We start from the raw sequence: 13,796 nt of genomic DNA on the forward strand, positions 1-13,796 counted from the left end.
TTTCATGATTAATTAGTCAATCCCGGTGCAGAAGGATAAGCGACACTAGCCAATAGGAACGCAGGAGGCAGAATATCAGTGAATACGGGTGTGGAGAAAAAAATAGCGCACTCTAGCCTGCGCTGGCGGATCACCATAAAAACCCGCTGCGATGGGAAAATGTGTCACTGTCAAATTCTCTTTAATAAACCATGTCCGCAGCCTGGGTAGTGGCTCAGCGGAGATTAATTCGCCGTCGTTTAAAAAGAAAGACCTAAAAAGGTTCCTCCTCAAGGCCTAATTGGTAATATGCGGTCCAGAGATTTAAAAAAGAAAAGAAAAGAAGAAGTTAAATTTCGATTTTAATTTTATGATCACATTTCGCACATTCGACACGTTTAATCTCGTTTTACGTCGATGATTCCATTTATGCGCCGTGATTTGATGTTTGCGGTTTAGCCCCGCTGCACACACTTGGCCCCGCCCCTTCCATGCCGCTGCATACACCTGGCCCCGCCCCTTTAAAAAAATCATGACCACAGCATCGTGCCGCAGTGAGAAATCCTCACGTGCTGGAAAACTCTGTAAACATCTGTAATAAGGTCCACATTTCTCACGAGGTATAATAATAAGCCCAGAGTGACGTCATCTAACATTAATCTAAATATCTTGTCATTTCTTCTGACAGAAAAAAATGGAAAGAAAACTGAAGCTCTAATTTAAATTTTCCATAAACAAACTGATCAACGCTTCAGAAATTAGAGAAATATAAATATGACAAACCTTTTTTTGTGTGTATGATTAGAAAAGTTACAGAACTGAGACAACACGTCGTTTATATTTTCCACAGCATATTTTCGGTGTTTAATTTCAGCCAACAAAAATTAACATTTATACATTTTTTTCCCAAAGCACAGATTCAGCATTCAGTGGGAAAAAGAAAAAAAACAAAAAACAAAAACAAGTTATTATATACAAAAAATAATGCTTTTTAAACAAGCTGAAGGTGATCTACATTTCATTTTTTTTTTTTTTTTACACATTTCAGGAGGTTTTGAGCATCTGGCATGCGATCGTCAGCTTTCCTACTAGCATGCATTCCAGGATCTGGAATTAGCGCAGGTGGGAGAGAGAAATCTACGTATCTGTCTACGCTCGTTCTAGCCAATCACGTGACCTTCAGAAATAAATAAGCGACCAGGCAAACACGGCTACATTCATATACGGACGACATGACTGGAGCATGCGCTGCTTCGACGGTGCTGAACAGTAAGAGAGGGAAAGAAAATGGAAAAACCTGAGATTACCGTATTTTCCGGGGTATAAGAGGACGGCCGGATTGTTCACGAAGAGCCGCGTTAAAGTGATCGTTAAGAGAGAGAGATCATTAAGCTACATGGACAAAAACTACAAATTTGCTAATAATTTCCTGCTGGATACATGTTCCGGAAAATACGGTTCTTAACGCTTGGGAACGGCGTTCATGGAGAGACGACGCTTTCCCCTTAGCTTAGAGCGCACCTTGATAAGAGGTTCAATTATATGTTTAAGTTATATAGTGTATATACACACACACACAACGCCAGGCACAACCTCGACTGCGTTTATGAAAACCGGCTTTAAGAGAGAGATCAGGACGAGGAAGAGAGTCATTTCAGCACTGCTTTAAAGGGACAGCTCATAAAAAAATAAAATAAAATAATAATAAAAATAAAAAATAAAAAAAAAAACACGATATGGGTGGAAAAAAATACCATATTTTATTATTATTATTATTATTATTATTAAGAACGATTTTACAAGCTGGTAAAGTTTACAGTAAGCGTTTAAAACACGAAGCTTAACAGCATAACCCTAAGGAATTTTCTTAGGATCAGGAAGTGATGCGTACGATTAATGATGACGTGTGTTTAAAGGAAATCACTGGAGTGAGCAGTATTTATAGGCTTAGTGTCTTGGCTGAACGACGACAGGAAAGGAAATGTGCTGATTTTCAGTTCACTAACTAACTAACTAACTAACTAACTGTATATACAGACATGTAGCGTAATTTAGTGACTTAGAGCTTGTAAGGAATGCACACGGAATGAAGAGACAGAGAGAGAGAGAGAGAGAGAGAGATTGTGTGTGTGAAAGGCATGTGCAAAGTAAAGGATTTTCTCTACAGGGTACGAGTCTCCAGCTCGATCTTCTCCTCAGCCTGAGAGGCATCCTGGTCCTGGTGGCTCACGCTGGGTCGCACCGTCACCATGGGACCACCGCCGTGGATCGATTGCAGGAAGTTCCACGTCTCCTCCGAGATCTGACCCGAATCGGCGCCTGAGGAGGAGACGACGTTCAGAAAGAAAAGAAAATAAAACAGATAAACAGAGGAGAGAAGGTGGTTACCTTGCTTGAGCGTGACGTGACCGTTCTTGTTTACGGCGATCTTCGAGTTGTCGATAGGTCCTGGAGGATCTGGAAATAAAAAAATGTAAAATATCTACATTTTAAATTCACATTTAAACAACATCCAAAATGATTACAAACGAAGAAACAGGCAGCAGGAGGGAAAAACTAGGATCCTGCAAAAATATTAGTACTGATATATTAGTACTGTGTATGGGTTGCCAGATTAAAAAAAAACCCTTTAACCGTATGGGATGATTTTTTTTTGTCATTTTTAGACAATCGTTGTTATGGAAAAACATGACTCTTGGAGACATTCTCGATTATGAGGGTCATCATCATCCTCACACTGACCGTTGTCCTTGCCCTTGACGAAAGCTTCCCATTCCCGGAACCACTGCATGCTGATGCAGTAGATGACCACGGGGGACTCCTCCTCCTGAAACGCCTTGTTCAGCTGCACACACACACACACACACACACACACACACACACGAGTGAGAGAGGTCTCTGACAGAGAAAAGTTCATGTTTATTATTTACTGTGATTTCCAGAAAGGAGTCAACTAAAAGGTAATTTGTATAAGGAAAACAGAAAGGAAGGAAGGAAGGAAGGAAAAGAGGAAGGAAGGGAGGGAGGAAGGAAGGAAAAGGGGAGGGAAGGAAGGATGGAAGGAAATAAAGGAGGAAGAGAAGAAAGCAGGGCGTAGGAATGAAAAGGAGGAAGACAGAAAGGACTTAAAAGAACAAGGATGAACAGAATAAAATGAGGATTAAAGGAAGGAATGAAGGCAGAAAAAAAGAAAAATGGATGAAAGATAAACAAAGGAGAGAAAGGAAGGAAAAAGGAATGGAGAGAGATGGTGAAGGAGGACAGAAAAAAGACTGAACATGAAAAAAGAAAGAAACAAAGAAAAGGTGCTTCCTAACACCGTTCATCTGATCACACACACACACACAGACACACACAGAAACACAGACGTGTGTGTGTGTGTGTGTGTTTCTCACCCGTACGAACATGTCCAGCTCGTTCTTGCGGCGTTTCTCCAGCTTCTCGATCTCCAGCTGGCAGGTGTGGCAGACGTACAGATGGTTGACGGCTGGCCCTCCTCCATACCTAATCACCATGGCAACCATTACAAACGCCATTGAAACACACACACACACACACACAGTGATCACTGCGTACCTGCTGTACAGATGGTCCCAGACGTTTTGGGGCAGCATGACCACGAGGTCGTCGATATACGCAGCCTTGTGGGGCGGTACGCCTGCAGAGAGGGAGAGAGGAACACTCATCAATCCCTAAACTACCTCTCTCTACTGAGTCATCAACAAGAGAGGAAGGAAGGAAGAAAGGAGGGAATAAAGGAAGGAAGACAGAAAAAAAGGAAGTGAGGTGAGAGTGAATGAAAGAAGGTATATGGGGAAAAAAAGGAAAGAGAGAGTGGAAGGAAGAAAGGAAGGAAGGTAGACATGTGGAGGGAAGGAAGGAAGGAAATAAAGGCAGCAAGCAGGGAAGAGAGTAAAAGGAGAGAAAGAAGGAAGGAAGGTGAGAGGGAAGGAAGAAAGAAAGAAAGTTAAAAAAAGGGATGAAGGATAAAAAGAAGGAAGGAAAGAACATGGAAAGACAGAGAAAGAAAAAAATAAGTGGAAATGAAGAAATAAAGGAAAGGAGAACAAAATTAAGAAAGAAAATTAGCAAAAAAAAGGGGGGAGAGAAGGAAGAAGAAGGGAAAGTGAGGAAGAAGAAGGGGAAGTGAGTGGAGAGGAAGTGTATGTATGTGGGATTGACCCTCCCTCAGGTCAGCCTGTGCTGCTGTGGGCAGTGGTGTGTGGTGATTGATGAGGTTGAGGGTGCAGTCATGAGGTAGTGGATATAATAGTATGACTCTTTACCTCCATGTGCACACAGGAAGTCACGGTTGGAGATGGGCCCGGGTTCGGCGAAGGTCCGGAACTTGGTGAGCCACTGGCGCGAGATGTAGAACTGCAGCAGACTCGGCTCCATCATGTTGAGCAAAGCCGTGACTCTCTGCCTCTCTTTCTGTGCCTCCTCACTGCTCTTCCTGAAGCCCGGAGAAAAAAACTGCATCAAGGCCACGCCCTTAAACTGATAAACCTCGAGTCATACTGACCTGAGCAAAACTATTAACCCTAAAATTCACACTTCTGTTACTGTAGTTATATCTGTTACTGCCATCAGGAGGTTTAATTCACCTTGGCCCCGCCCCCTTATCTCTCCACACTGATTCACTTGATGACGCCCACTTCAGCTCCCGAGCAGCAACGTACCTGGTCCCACCCCCTCATTTCTCTGCACAAATCCACCTGTCCCCACCCCCATCTCTCTGCATGAATCCACCTGGCCCCACCCCCATCTCTCTGCATGAATCCACCTGGCCCCACCCCCATCTCTCTGCATGAATCCACCTGGCCCCACCTCCATCTCTCTTCATGAATCCACCTGGGCCCACCCATATCTCTCTGCATGAATCCACCTGGCCCCACCCCCTTATTTCTCTTTATTAATACCCCTGGCCCCACCCCTCATCTTTTTACACAAATCCACCTGGCACACCCCTTTATTTCTCTTTACTAATACCCCTGGCTCCACCCCTCATCTTTTTACACAAATCCACCTGGCACACCCCTTTATTACTCTTTACTAATACCCCTGGCTCCACCCCTCATCTTTTTACACAAATCCACCTGGCACACCCCTTTATTTCTCTTTACTAATACCCCTGGCTCCACCTCTCATCTTTTTACACAAATCCACCTGGCCCCACACCCTTATTTCTCTGCACCAATACCCCTGGCCCCACCCCATCTCTCTCCACAAATACACCTGGCCCCGCCCCTTATCCCTCTGCAATCCACTTAGCCCTTACTGTATATTGCCGAAGAGACTTTTCTTTTATTTGAGTGATAAAGCTAGCTCAGGAATAAAAGCCCTCAGACTCTGGACTCACTTGTAGAAGAGCACGTAGGCCTCTGCGTTCTGAACGCAGGACTCTGAGACTTCGGTCACGCTCTGGTCATCAAACTCATACCACATCTGGTTCAGGTCGTTGCGGCAGTAAGCCACGTAGTGACCACCTATACAGAGTTTCCACAAATTCACATCACCTTTTATATTGTAAATACATCAAAAGAAATTCTCCAGAGAATTCCAACTCACTGCTGGCGGTGCCGTGGTGACAGATGACGGACAGCAGGTCGTAGGTGGTGGTCTGGGCCGAGCTGTCTTTGGCCAGGAAGGGCTGCAGGTCCAGGCCGTCCAGCGGGAACGAGACGTGTGTGCTGATCTTGGTGGAGAACATCAGCTCGTGTCTGAAGCGCTTCAAGTGAATACATAAGATCTGGAAGAGAAGGAAACAGTCTTCCCAGTGACTCAGACTGGACTCAGGGGGTCAGTGGGAATCAGTGGTTCAAGCTTAAACCCCAAGAAAAAGAAACCAGTCAAATAAGATGATCTAGAATTCATGAATATGTTTGAATCAAGCTGTGAATCAGAAGCAGTTCGATTTTCCTCACGCACCTCTGGCAAACTTTGAACTTTGCAGAACTTGACTCCGTTTCTCAATCTAAAAGAAAAAGAAAGAAAACACACACAAAGCTGAATCCCGACAATCTAATACACATACCGGTTATAAATAAACTTCTCTTATTCCACATACTCACTTCTTGCACTTTTCACAGCTGTACATGTTATCTCCTAAAGAACGAAAAAAAACAAACAAACACGTAAAGTGAATGAAGTACAAAAATGGAGGCGGGGCTTATAATCACAGGCTTCCTTCCTTCCATTATGGACAGAGACTTACCTTTCAGTTCGTCTCGAGCGAAGAAGGCGGCCAGACAGTCCTGCAGCGTGACCACTGGGCCCCAGAACCAGCTGTTTATAAACAAAACCAAAGAAATCTTTAAAATATTGAATGTCATGGAGCGATGATGATGCTGTAGGACGTGCCGGAGATGAAAGTGATTTGAAACTGGCGTATGTATATATAATATATAAGCACCTCTTGATGTACTCGAGGACGAAGGCAATCCAGCCCTGAGGAGCATAAGCCTCGCCGCACGAACCCGCCTTCACCAGCGATGTCTGATGCGTTGCAGAGTGAAGCTTGGCGAGATCCTCTTTCCCGGGAATGGGCAGGGAAATGTCCTGGAAGTTCTCCAGAGTCACGGACACCTGAGAAGGACAGGGTATAGCATTACGGTGAGGACGCACACGTACACACTGTACAGTGCTACGTGAAGGTGTGACTCACCCTGTCGCAGGTCAGACACTGCACCGAGCTGATGATGGTGCCGTCGAAAATGTCTGAGATGACGCTGCGGTACTTCCTCTGACGCTTGCTCTTCGGCGGAGCAAACACGCTCACTGTTCCAGAGTCACACACACACACACGTGAGTGGTGAATATTTCAAAATTGAGACCCATACACAAAATACCTAGAATGTTCTTACTCTTAAAATAAATATATAACAAAAACAATAATACTGAATTATAATTAATTATAATTTAATTAATAATTTAATACTTTTTGTTTCATGAGGTTTTTTTATATTATTTTTTTTCCCCCTAGAACAATTAAATAACATTTTCTTAATTTTATTCTTTTTTAAATTTTCTTTTTCAATTATTCTTTCATTTCCTATCGCCATTTAGGTTTGACTGATATCGTGTCTAGCAAAAAAAAAAAAATCGAATTCGCTGTTTATTTATTTTTATTTAAAACAAATAAGCAAACAAATGTTAAATATTTGAAAGGTCATGAATTTTTTTAACCATGGAATAATTGTGAAAATTGTGAATTGTGAGGAAATAAATTAAATATTTTTTAATTTAGTAATTATATAATATTATATATTTAGTAATATATAATAATTTAAAAAATATAATAATAATTTAAAAATTCCATTATTTCCAACATATATATATTTTTTTTTTTTCAGATTTTTTATTTTTGCAGTGTTACCTTTCTTGTGAGCCGGATTGAGGTTTGGCCACACGGGGGGGGATTTGGGCGGGCTGCAGGACAGTTTGGACCCAATGTTCTCGCTGGCACTCGGGCTCTGTGGTCGGCTACTGCTGCTGATCTGGATCTCCGGGTTAGCTTCTGAAAAAAAAAATAACGTGTTAGCTGTAAGACAAATTGTCATTATTTGCACCTTCTGACCAATTGGATTTGAGAATTGAAAGCTGCTGACCCTTGCTGTGTTTGATGGCTCCCTGGCTGCTGACAATGCTGGCCGTGTCCTCGTCCTTGTCTGTGTCGGCTCGGCGCAGCTCGTTGATGAGGTTCTTCTCCTTCTGGCGTTCCCGGTTCACTTTCTCCTCGTCTGAGATGAGCGTGTCGGCTTCGTTGGCCTCGTTAGCTTCGTTCTGCTCGGAGGGCTCGTTTGGCTCGTCTTCGTCCGCTCCTGCGCTCTGACTCTGGTCCTCGGGTTCTTCTATAGGCTCCTTGAGCTCTTCATGAAGCTGGTCCATCAGGCAGCGTAGGAACTCTTGAGAATCCTGAACAGAGACATGCGAAGATGCTACAACGCTAAACCTAGTTCAGCTAGTGACGAGCGTGATGGCATCAATGACGATATTAGCATGAAAGCTGAAGATCTTTAATAAGTCTAAGATGATCTTGATCTTTGGGATTGTTATTCTTTCAGCTATTACAAGTCATCTGATCCTATCTGAAGAGGGTTCAAAAGTCCTGGAGGACTACCAAGAACTATTTACATCATAACATCAGCTATCAGGTTTTATTGACTGAATAAACACATAAGATGGTCCTTATCAGGGCTTAGCGTTCCTCTCACTCTCGACCCGGTCACTGACTTCTGCTGGACAGTTTTCTCACCTGTTGGGAATAACCTCGAAACATCGGATTAACAGCTTTGATGCCCTGGAACAGGTTTGTCGGGATGACGTAGGAAGGTCTACACACACACACACACACGTTTTATCAATTTAGTAAACTGCCAGGAGCATTTAGACAAGATATGTAGTGTTCATGAAAATCTAAATGTTTGTACCATTCAGTTGAGCTCCCTTATATAGAGCTTTGTCTTATATGGAATTTTGTGGGCATGGCCAAAGGTAAAGTAAATCAGTAGCTTATGTATTTTTCCCACCTGTTTTTGTGCCACAGGTCTGTAATGAGCTTCTGATAGCTTTTACACAGTGCCGGCTTTTTGTCAGTTCGGACCAGACCACCACAGTCCACGAAGAACTGAGTGAGCGGAGGACTGAAAGACAAAATAAAGACAGACTGGTGAAGGAGTGAAGCATGCTCTGTAATAACACAATGAATAACTACTTTATGGACAAGTTGCTTTAAAGCAAAAGACAACAAAATTCTACTTTAGACGTATATATAGTTTAATATTTATCCAGTTAGTGTTACCAAGATCCAGCCCCAGAGTTACAGGCCTGCAAAATACCTATCTACAAAAATATCCTTTAGGAATAAATCATTAATTACAAAAGAAAACACTTGATGATGTGGAATCTTTTCTTCTCATGGTGAGAGACTTCACACCTCCAGAGGTGAGAATAAAAATAAAAATAAATACAATCTCACCAGTTAGACAGCGCCTGCAGTGCTGCGTTCATATAGCAGGTGTTGCCGATGTTTTTCAGGCCGGTCAGACCTGCAGGACAGCAGCGTGAACGTTAATCGGTGCTTAAATCGTGTCACAGGGAACAGCAGACAAGCAGAGGAGGTTATTAAAATGCAGTAATAACAGTAACCAGTAGTTGTAGTTATAACATAAGACAGCAGCAAAACTTTTAAATGTAATGTCGACACCTTCTGACCAATCAGATTCGAGAATAATCCTATAACACAACACTGAAGAAATGCCACTCTGCTCCAGTGTAAAGTAGCGAGTGTCCAGCCTGTATAACAGTGTAAATTTGCTGTCCCCTCAAAATAACTCAACACACAGCCATTAATGTCTAAACCGTTGGCAACAAAAGTGACTACACCCCTAAGTGGAAATGTCCAAATTGGGCCCAAAGTGTCAATATTTTGTGTGGCCACCATTATTTTCCAGCCCTGCCTTAACCCTCTTGGGCATGGAGTTCACCAGAGCTTCACAGGTTACCACTGGAGTCCTCTTCCACTCCCGCATGATGACATCACAGAGCTGGTGGATGTTAGAGACCTTGTGCTCCCCCACCTTCCGTTTGAAGATGCCCCACAGATGTTCAGTAGGGTTTAGGTCTGGAGACATGCTTGGACAGTCCATCACCTTTACCCTCAGCTTCTTTAGCAAGGCAATGGTCATCTTGGAGGTGTGTTTGGGGTCGTTATCATGTTGGAATACTGCCCTGTGGCCCAGTCTCCGAAGGGAGGGGATCATGCTCTGCTTCAGTATGTCACAGTACATGTTAGCATTCATGGTTCCCTCAATGAACTGTAGCTCCCCAGTGCCGGCAGCACTCATGCAGGCCCAGACCATGACACTCCCACCACCATGCTTGACTGTAGGCAAGACACTTGTCTTTGTACTCCTCACCTGGTTGCAACCACACACGCTTGACACCATCTGAACCAAATAAGTTTATCTTGGTCAAAAATGTGAGGGGTGTACTCACGTCTGTGAGATACTGTACCTCTAGTCCTCAGATCGTCTTCTTCTTCCGTCTCCATATCCAGGTCCTCGGGAACTCCAGCTGGTGGCACTCTCAAAGCGGTGGGACTGCCCGGAATGTCGGGATCCTGGTGGCACAGGGTTACACACACTTAATCAACTCAAGCTGTGAAATAAATGAATGAGAAAGACACTGACCAGACACAGGTTGGGGTTATTATGGAGGTTACCTGGTCAGGTATCACGACAGGTGAGATGGGTTTGGCAGTGCCAGTGGGCGGGGTTACAGGGCCCAGCTTCCTGTCTAGGAAAACTTCCTTTGAACAGGCGTAACACCAAACCCTCAGCGTGGTCAGATTCACCGTCAGGTTGTGCTGCGTCTCCTGGAATAAGGCAGAGGGGCAGAAAAATCCATTTACATGGGTTAAGTAGACAGACAGACGGCTCAACATGGGTGTGTGCTCCTGATCAAGACCGAACAGAGCCATGAATTCCATGAAGTGCCAAGTATTCGGGAAAAAAAATTCCCAAACTGTTTATCAGAGGGTTCATGTGGTGCCTTCGAAATGGAAACACCGCAGTGTGTGTGGTGTTGTTTCATAATACTGATACATACACTCAGTAACATTCCCAAACATTCCCAAAATCAAATTCCCAGTTCCGTGAAATGTTCCACCATTCCGTCTTCTCCAGGAAAAAGGGAACATATGGTGTGTGTGTGTGTGTGTGTGAGAGAGAGGTGGGCAGTGTGTTAGTGAAATGGGGCGTGGTAGGGTCTCCAGCTATGCACACGCGCACACACACACACACACACACACACACACACACAGCGCAGTGCAGAAGCCACTACATTATTCATGGTGGTGGATTAGCTTTTCTCTGCTCCTTCCATTTGTGGGCTAAAAAAATACAATCTGACGCTCTGTTCCTGAAGAGCATGAAATATTCAGTAGCAGCCTGGCTAAAGGCTTTAGCACAGTGACTTGGCTTTAATCACAGCTCTGGAAAGTCAGCTTTCAGAGAAAAGCCCAGTGCAGGGCAGTGTTTTATTTCATTATTTTTTGTGCCTTTTTTTTTTCATGAGATAAAGGCGGCATCTTGAGTAACTCATCCCAACCGATCCCAAAATATAACGGCCAAACCTCTGACTCGCCTCTACTGATCGGTTGTCGTGACTTATCCCAAATTAACAACTGCCGTTCCACTCTTTCCCCAATAATCAGTAGATGTTCTGGCTCGTCCTGATTCCACCTTATTCCTACTGATGGGCTAAGTTCTGACTAGCAATCACCAGATGTTCTGACTCATCCCCAGCTATCAAGTCTCTAAATTATCCAAATCAATCAGCAATATTCCTAACAAGCAGCAGCTGTTCCGACTCATCCCTAGCAGGCAGCAGATGTTCAGACTCATCCCTAACAAGCAGCAGATGTTCAGACTCATCCCTCAGATGTTCCAACTCATTCCTCATAAGCAGATATTCGGACTTATCCTTAACAAGCAGCAGATGTTCAGACTCATCCCTCAGATATTCAGGCTCATCCTTAACAAGCAGGAGATGTTCAGACTCATCCCTCACAAGCAGATGTTATGTCTCATCCCTCAGATATTCAAACTCATCCCTAACAAGCAGCAGATGTTCAGACTCATCCCTAACTGGCAGCAGATGTTCAGACTCATCCCTAACAGGCAGCAGATGTTCAGACTCACCCCTCAGATGTTCAGACTCATCCCTAACAAGCAGCAGATGTTCAGACTCATCCCTAACAAGCAGCAGATGTTCAGACTCATCCCTAACAAGCAGCAGATGTTCAGACTCATCCCTAACAAGCAGCAGATGTTCAGACTCATCCCTAACAAGCAGCAGATGTTCAGACTCATCCCTAACAAGCAGCAGATGTTCAGACTCATCCCTAACAAGCAGCAGATGTTCAGACTCATCCCTAACAAGCAGCAGATGTTCAGACTCATCCCTAACAAGCAGCAGATGTTCAGACTCACCCCTCAGATGTTCAGACTCACCCCTCAGATGTTCAGACTCATCCCTCACAAGCCTATTTATTCTAGTGATCAGCAGCTTTCTGTCTCATCACTAGCAATCTGAAAATCTCAACTTTGCTCTGTGAGTGTGTGTGTGTGTGTGTGTGTGTGTGTGTGAGAGAGAGTGTGTGTGTTTGTGTGTGTGTGTGTGTGTGTGTGTGTGTGTGAGAGAGTGTGTGTGTTTGTGTGTGTGAGAGAGTGTGTGTGTTTGTGTGTGTGTGTGTGTGTGAGAGAGAGAGAGAGACTTTAAACAATGGATTTTAAAAACATAAAATTGGAAGGATCACACACCTGGGAGTGGACCGTACTGTGGTCAACGTGAGACTCTCCACATCCGACGTAAGCACAGCCATTCTGGGAGGGAAACACACACACACACACACACACACAATGACTTAGTATTTAGCAGAGATACACACTCTTGTATAAATACATGCTGTGTCATTAATTTCCATCCAATCTTATAAAGGGTGCCATTATTTCTAGAATCCACTATATGGTCCTGTCACTTACTTCCAGACAGGCCCAGAGGTTCGGTCCACCCACGCTGCAGTCCTGGCACTGACCCTGAAATCACACAGTGACCGTAACCATAATAATGTTTCAAAATATATAAATAAATATTTATTCCAGATTAATGTTTAAGGTGTTTGCAGACAGTACAGACTCGGAGGCGGAGCTCTACTCACATGAGACTTCTGGATCAGCTCATCTTTAGTGATCTCTCCAACACACTCCAGGTGAGGACAATCACAGCTCGAGGCAGCCGGCATCTCTCTATCACAGCTGAGAGAGAGAGAGAGAGAGAGAGAGAATCAGAAAGACAGGCAGAGAGAGAGAGAGAGAGAGAGAGAGAATCAGAAAGACAGGCAGAGAGAGAGAGAGAGAGAGAGAGAGAGAGAGAGAGGAGAGTCAGAAGGACAGGCAGAGAGAGAGAGAGAGAGAGAGAGAGAGAGAGAATCAGAAAGACAGGCAGAGAGAGAGAGAGAGAGAGAGAGAGAGAGAATCAGAAAGACAGGCAGAGAGAGAGAGAGAGAGAGAGAGAGAGAGGAGAGTCAGAAGGACAGGCAGAGAGAGAGAGAGAGAGAGAGAGAGAGAAGGGAATCGGAAAGGGGGGGTCAGAGAGAGAGGAGTCAGAGAGAGTCAAAGTAAGGGAGAGAGAGAGAGAGAGAGAGAGAGAGAGAATCAGAAAGACAGGCAGAGAGAGAGAGAGAGAATCAAAAAGACAGGCAGAGAGAGAAAGAGAGAGAGAGAGAATCAAAAAGACAGGCAGAGAGAGAGAGAGAGAGAGAGAGAGAGAGAGAGAATCAGAAAGACAGGCAGAGAGAGAGAGACAGAGAGAGAGAGAGAGAGAATCAGAAGGACAGGCAGAGAGAGAGAGAGAGAGAGAGAGAGAGAGAGAGAGAGAGAGAGAGAAGGGAATCGGAAAGGGGGGGTCAGAGAGAGAGGAGTCAGAGAGAGTCAAAGTAAGGGAGAGAGAGAGAGAGAGAGAAGAGAATCAGAAAGACAGGCAGAGAGAGAGAGAGAGAGAGAGAGAGAAGGGAATCAGAAAGGGGGGGTCAGAGAGAGAGGAGTCAGAGAGAGTCAAAGTAAGGGAGAGAGAGAGAGAGAGAGAGAAGAGAATCAGAAAGAGAGAGAGAGAGAGAGAGAGAGAGAGAGAGAGAGAGAGAGGAGAGTCAGAGAGAGAGAGAGAGAGAGAGAGAGAGAATCAGAAAGAGAGAGAGAGAGAGAGAGAGAGGAGAGTCAGAGAGAGAGAGAAGAAGAGAGAGAGAGAGAGAGAAG

General features: G+C 44.2%; 1 protein-coding gene across 2 annotated transcripts in view; it reads right to left on the reverse strand.

Moving 5' to 3' along the window:
- Nucleotides 1-995: 995 nt before the first annotated feature.
- The window catches only part of usp33 (ubiquitin specific peptidase 33), a 16,203-nt gene continuing 3,402 nt past the window's right edge, over nucleotides 996-13,796 (reverse strand). The window contains exons 2-24 of one of the 2 annotated variants that reach the window (XM_058396018.1): nucleotides 12,704-12,800; nucleotides 12,528-12,581; nucleotides 12,306-12,368; nucleotides 10,205-10,357; nucleotides 9,997-10,102; nucleotides 8,960-9,029; nucleotides 8,511-8,624; nucleotides 8,237-8,315; nucleotides 7,590-7,896; nucleotides 7,358-7,498; nucleotides 6,647-6,759; nucleotides 6,395-6,567; nucleotides 6,197-6,267; nucleotides 6,054-6,087; nucleotides 5,911-5,956; nucleotides 5,551-5,731; nucleotides 5,342-5,468; nucleotides 4,266-4,435; nucleotides 3,556-3,637; nucleotides 3,375-3,483; nucleotides 2,722-2,824; nucleotides 2,368-2,436; nucleotides 996-2,298 (exon numbers count right to left, since the gene is read on the reverse strand). In XM_058396018.1, the coding sequence (XP_058252001.1) occupies nucleotides 2,141-2,298; nucleotides 2,368-2,436; nucleotides 2,722-2,824; nucleotides 3,375-3,483; nucleotides 3,556-3,637; nucleotides 4,266-4,435; nucleotides 5,342-5,468; nucleotides 5,551-5,731; nucleotides 5,911-5,956; nucleotides 6,054-6,087; nucleotides 6,197-6,267; nucleotides 6,395-6,567; nucleotides 6,647-6,759; nucleotides 7,358-7,498; nucleotides 7,590-7,896; nucleotides 8,237-8,315; nucleotides 8,511-8,624; nucleotides 8,960-9,029; nucleotides 9,997-10,102; nucleotides 10,205-10,357; nucleotides 12,306-12,368; nucleotides 12,528-12,581; nucleotides 12,704-12,787 (2,607 nt within the window). In that variant the 5' untranslated portion in view covers nucleotides 12,788-12,800 and the 3' untranslated portion in view covers nucleotides 996-2,140. Of the gene's footprint in view, nucleotides 2,299-2,367; nucleotides 2,437-2,721; nucleotides 2,825-3,374; nucleotides 3,484-3,555; nucleotides 3,638-4,265; nucleotides 4,436-5,341; nucleotides 5,469-5,550; nucleotides 5,732-5,910; nucleotides 5,957-6,053; nucleotides 6,088-6,196; nucleotides 6,268-6,394; nucleotides 6,568-6,646; nucleotides 6,760-7,357; nucleotides 7,499-7,589; nucleotides 7,897-8,236; nucleotides 8,316-8,510; nucleotides 8,625-8,959; nucleotides 9,030-9,978; nucleotides 10,103-10,204; nucleotides 10,358-12,305; nucleotides 12,369-12,527; nucleotides 12,582-12,703; nucleotides 12,801-13,796 lie in introns of both variants that reach the window. The other variant, XM_058396017.1, reaches the window with a different exon arrangement.

This window comes from Hemibagrus wyckioides, linkage group LG07, assembly GCF_019097595.1.
Source record: "Hemibagrus wyckioides isolate EC202008001 linkage group LG07, SWU_Hwy_1.0, whole genome shotgun sequence".
Lineage (NCBI taxonomy): Eukaryota > Metazoa > Chordata > Actinopteri > Siluriformes > Bagridae > Hemibagrus > Hemibagrus wyckioides.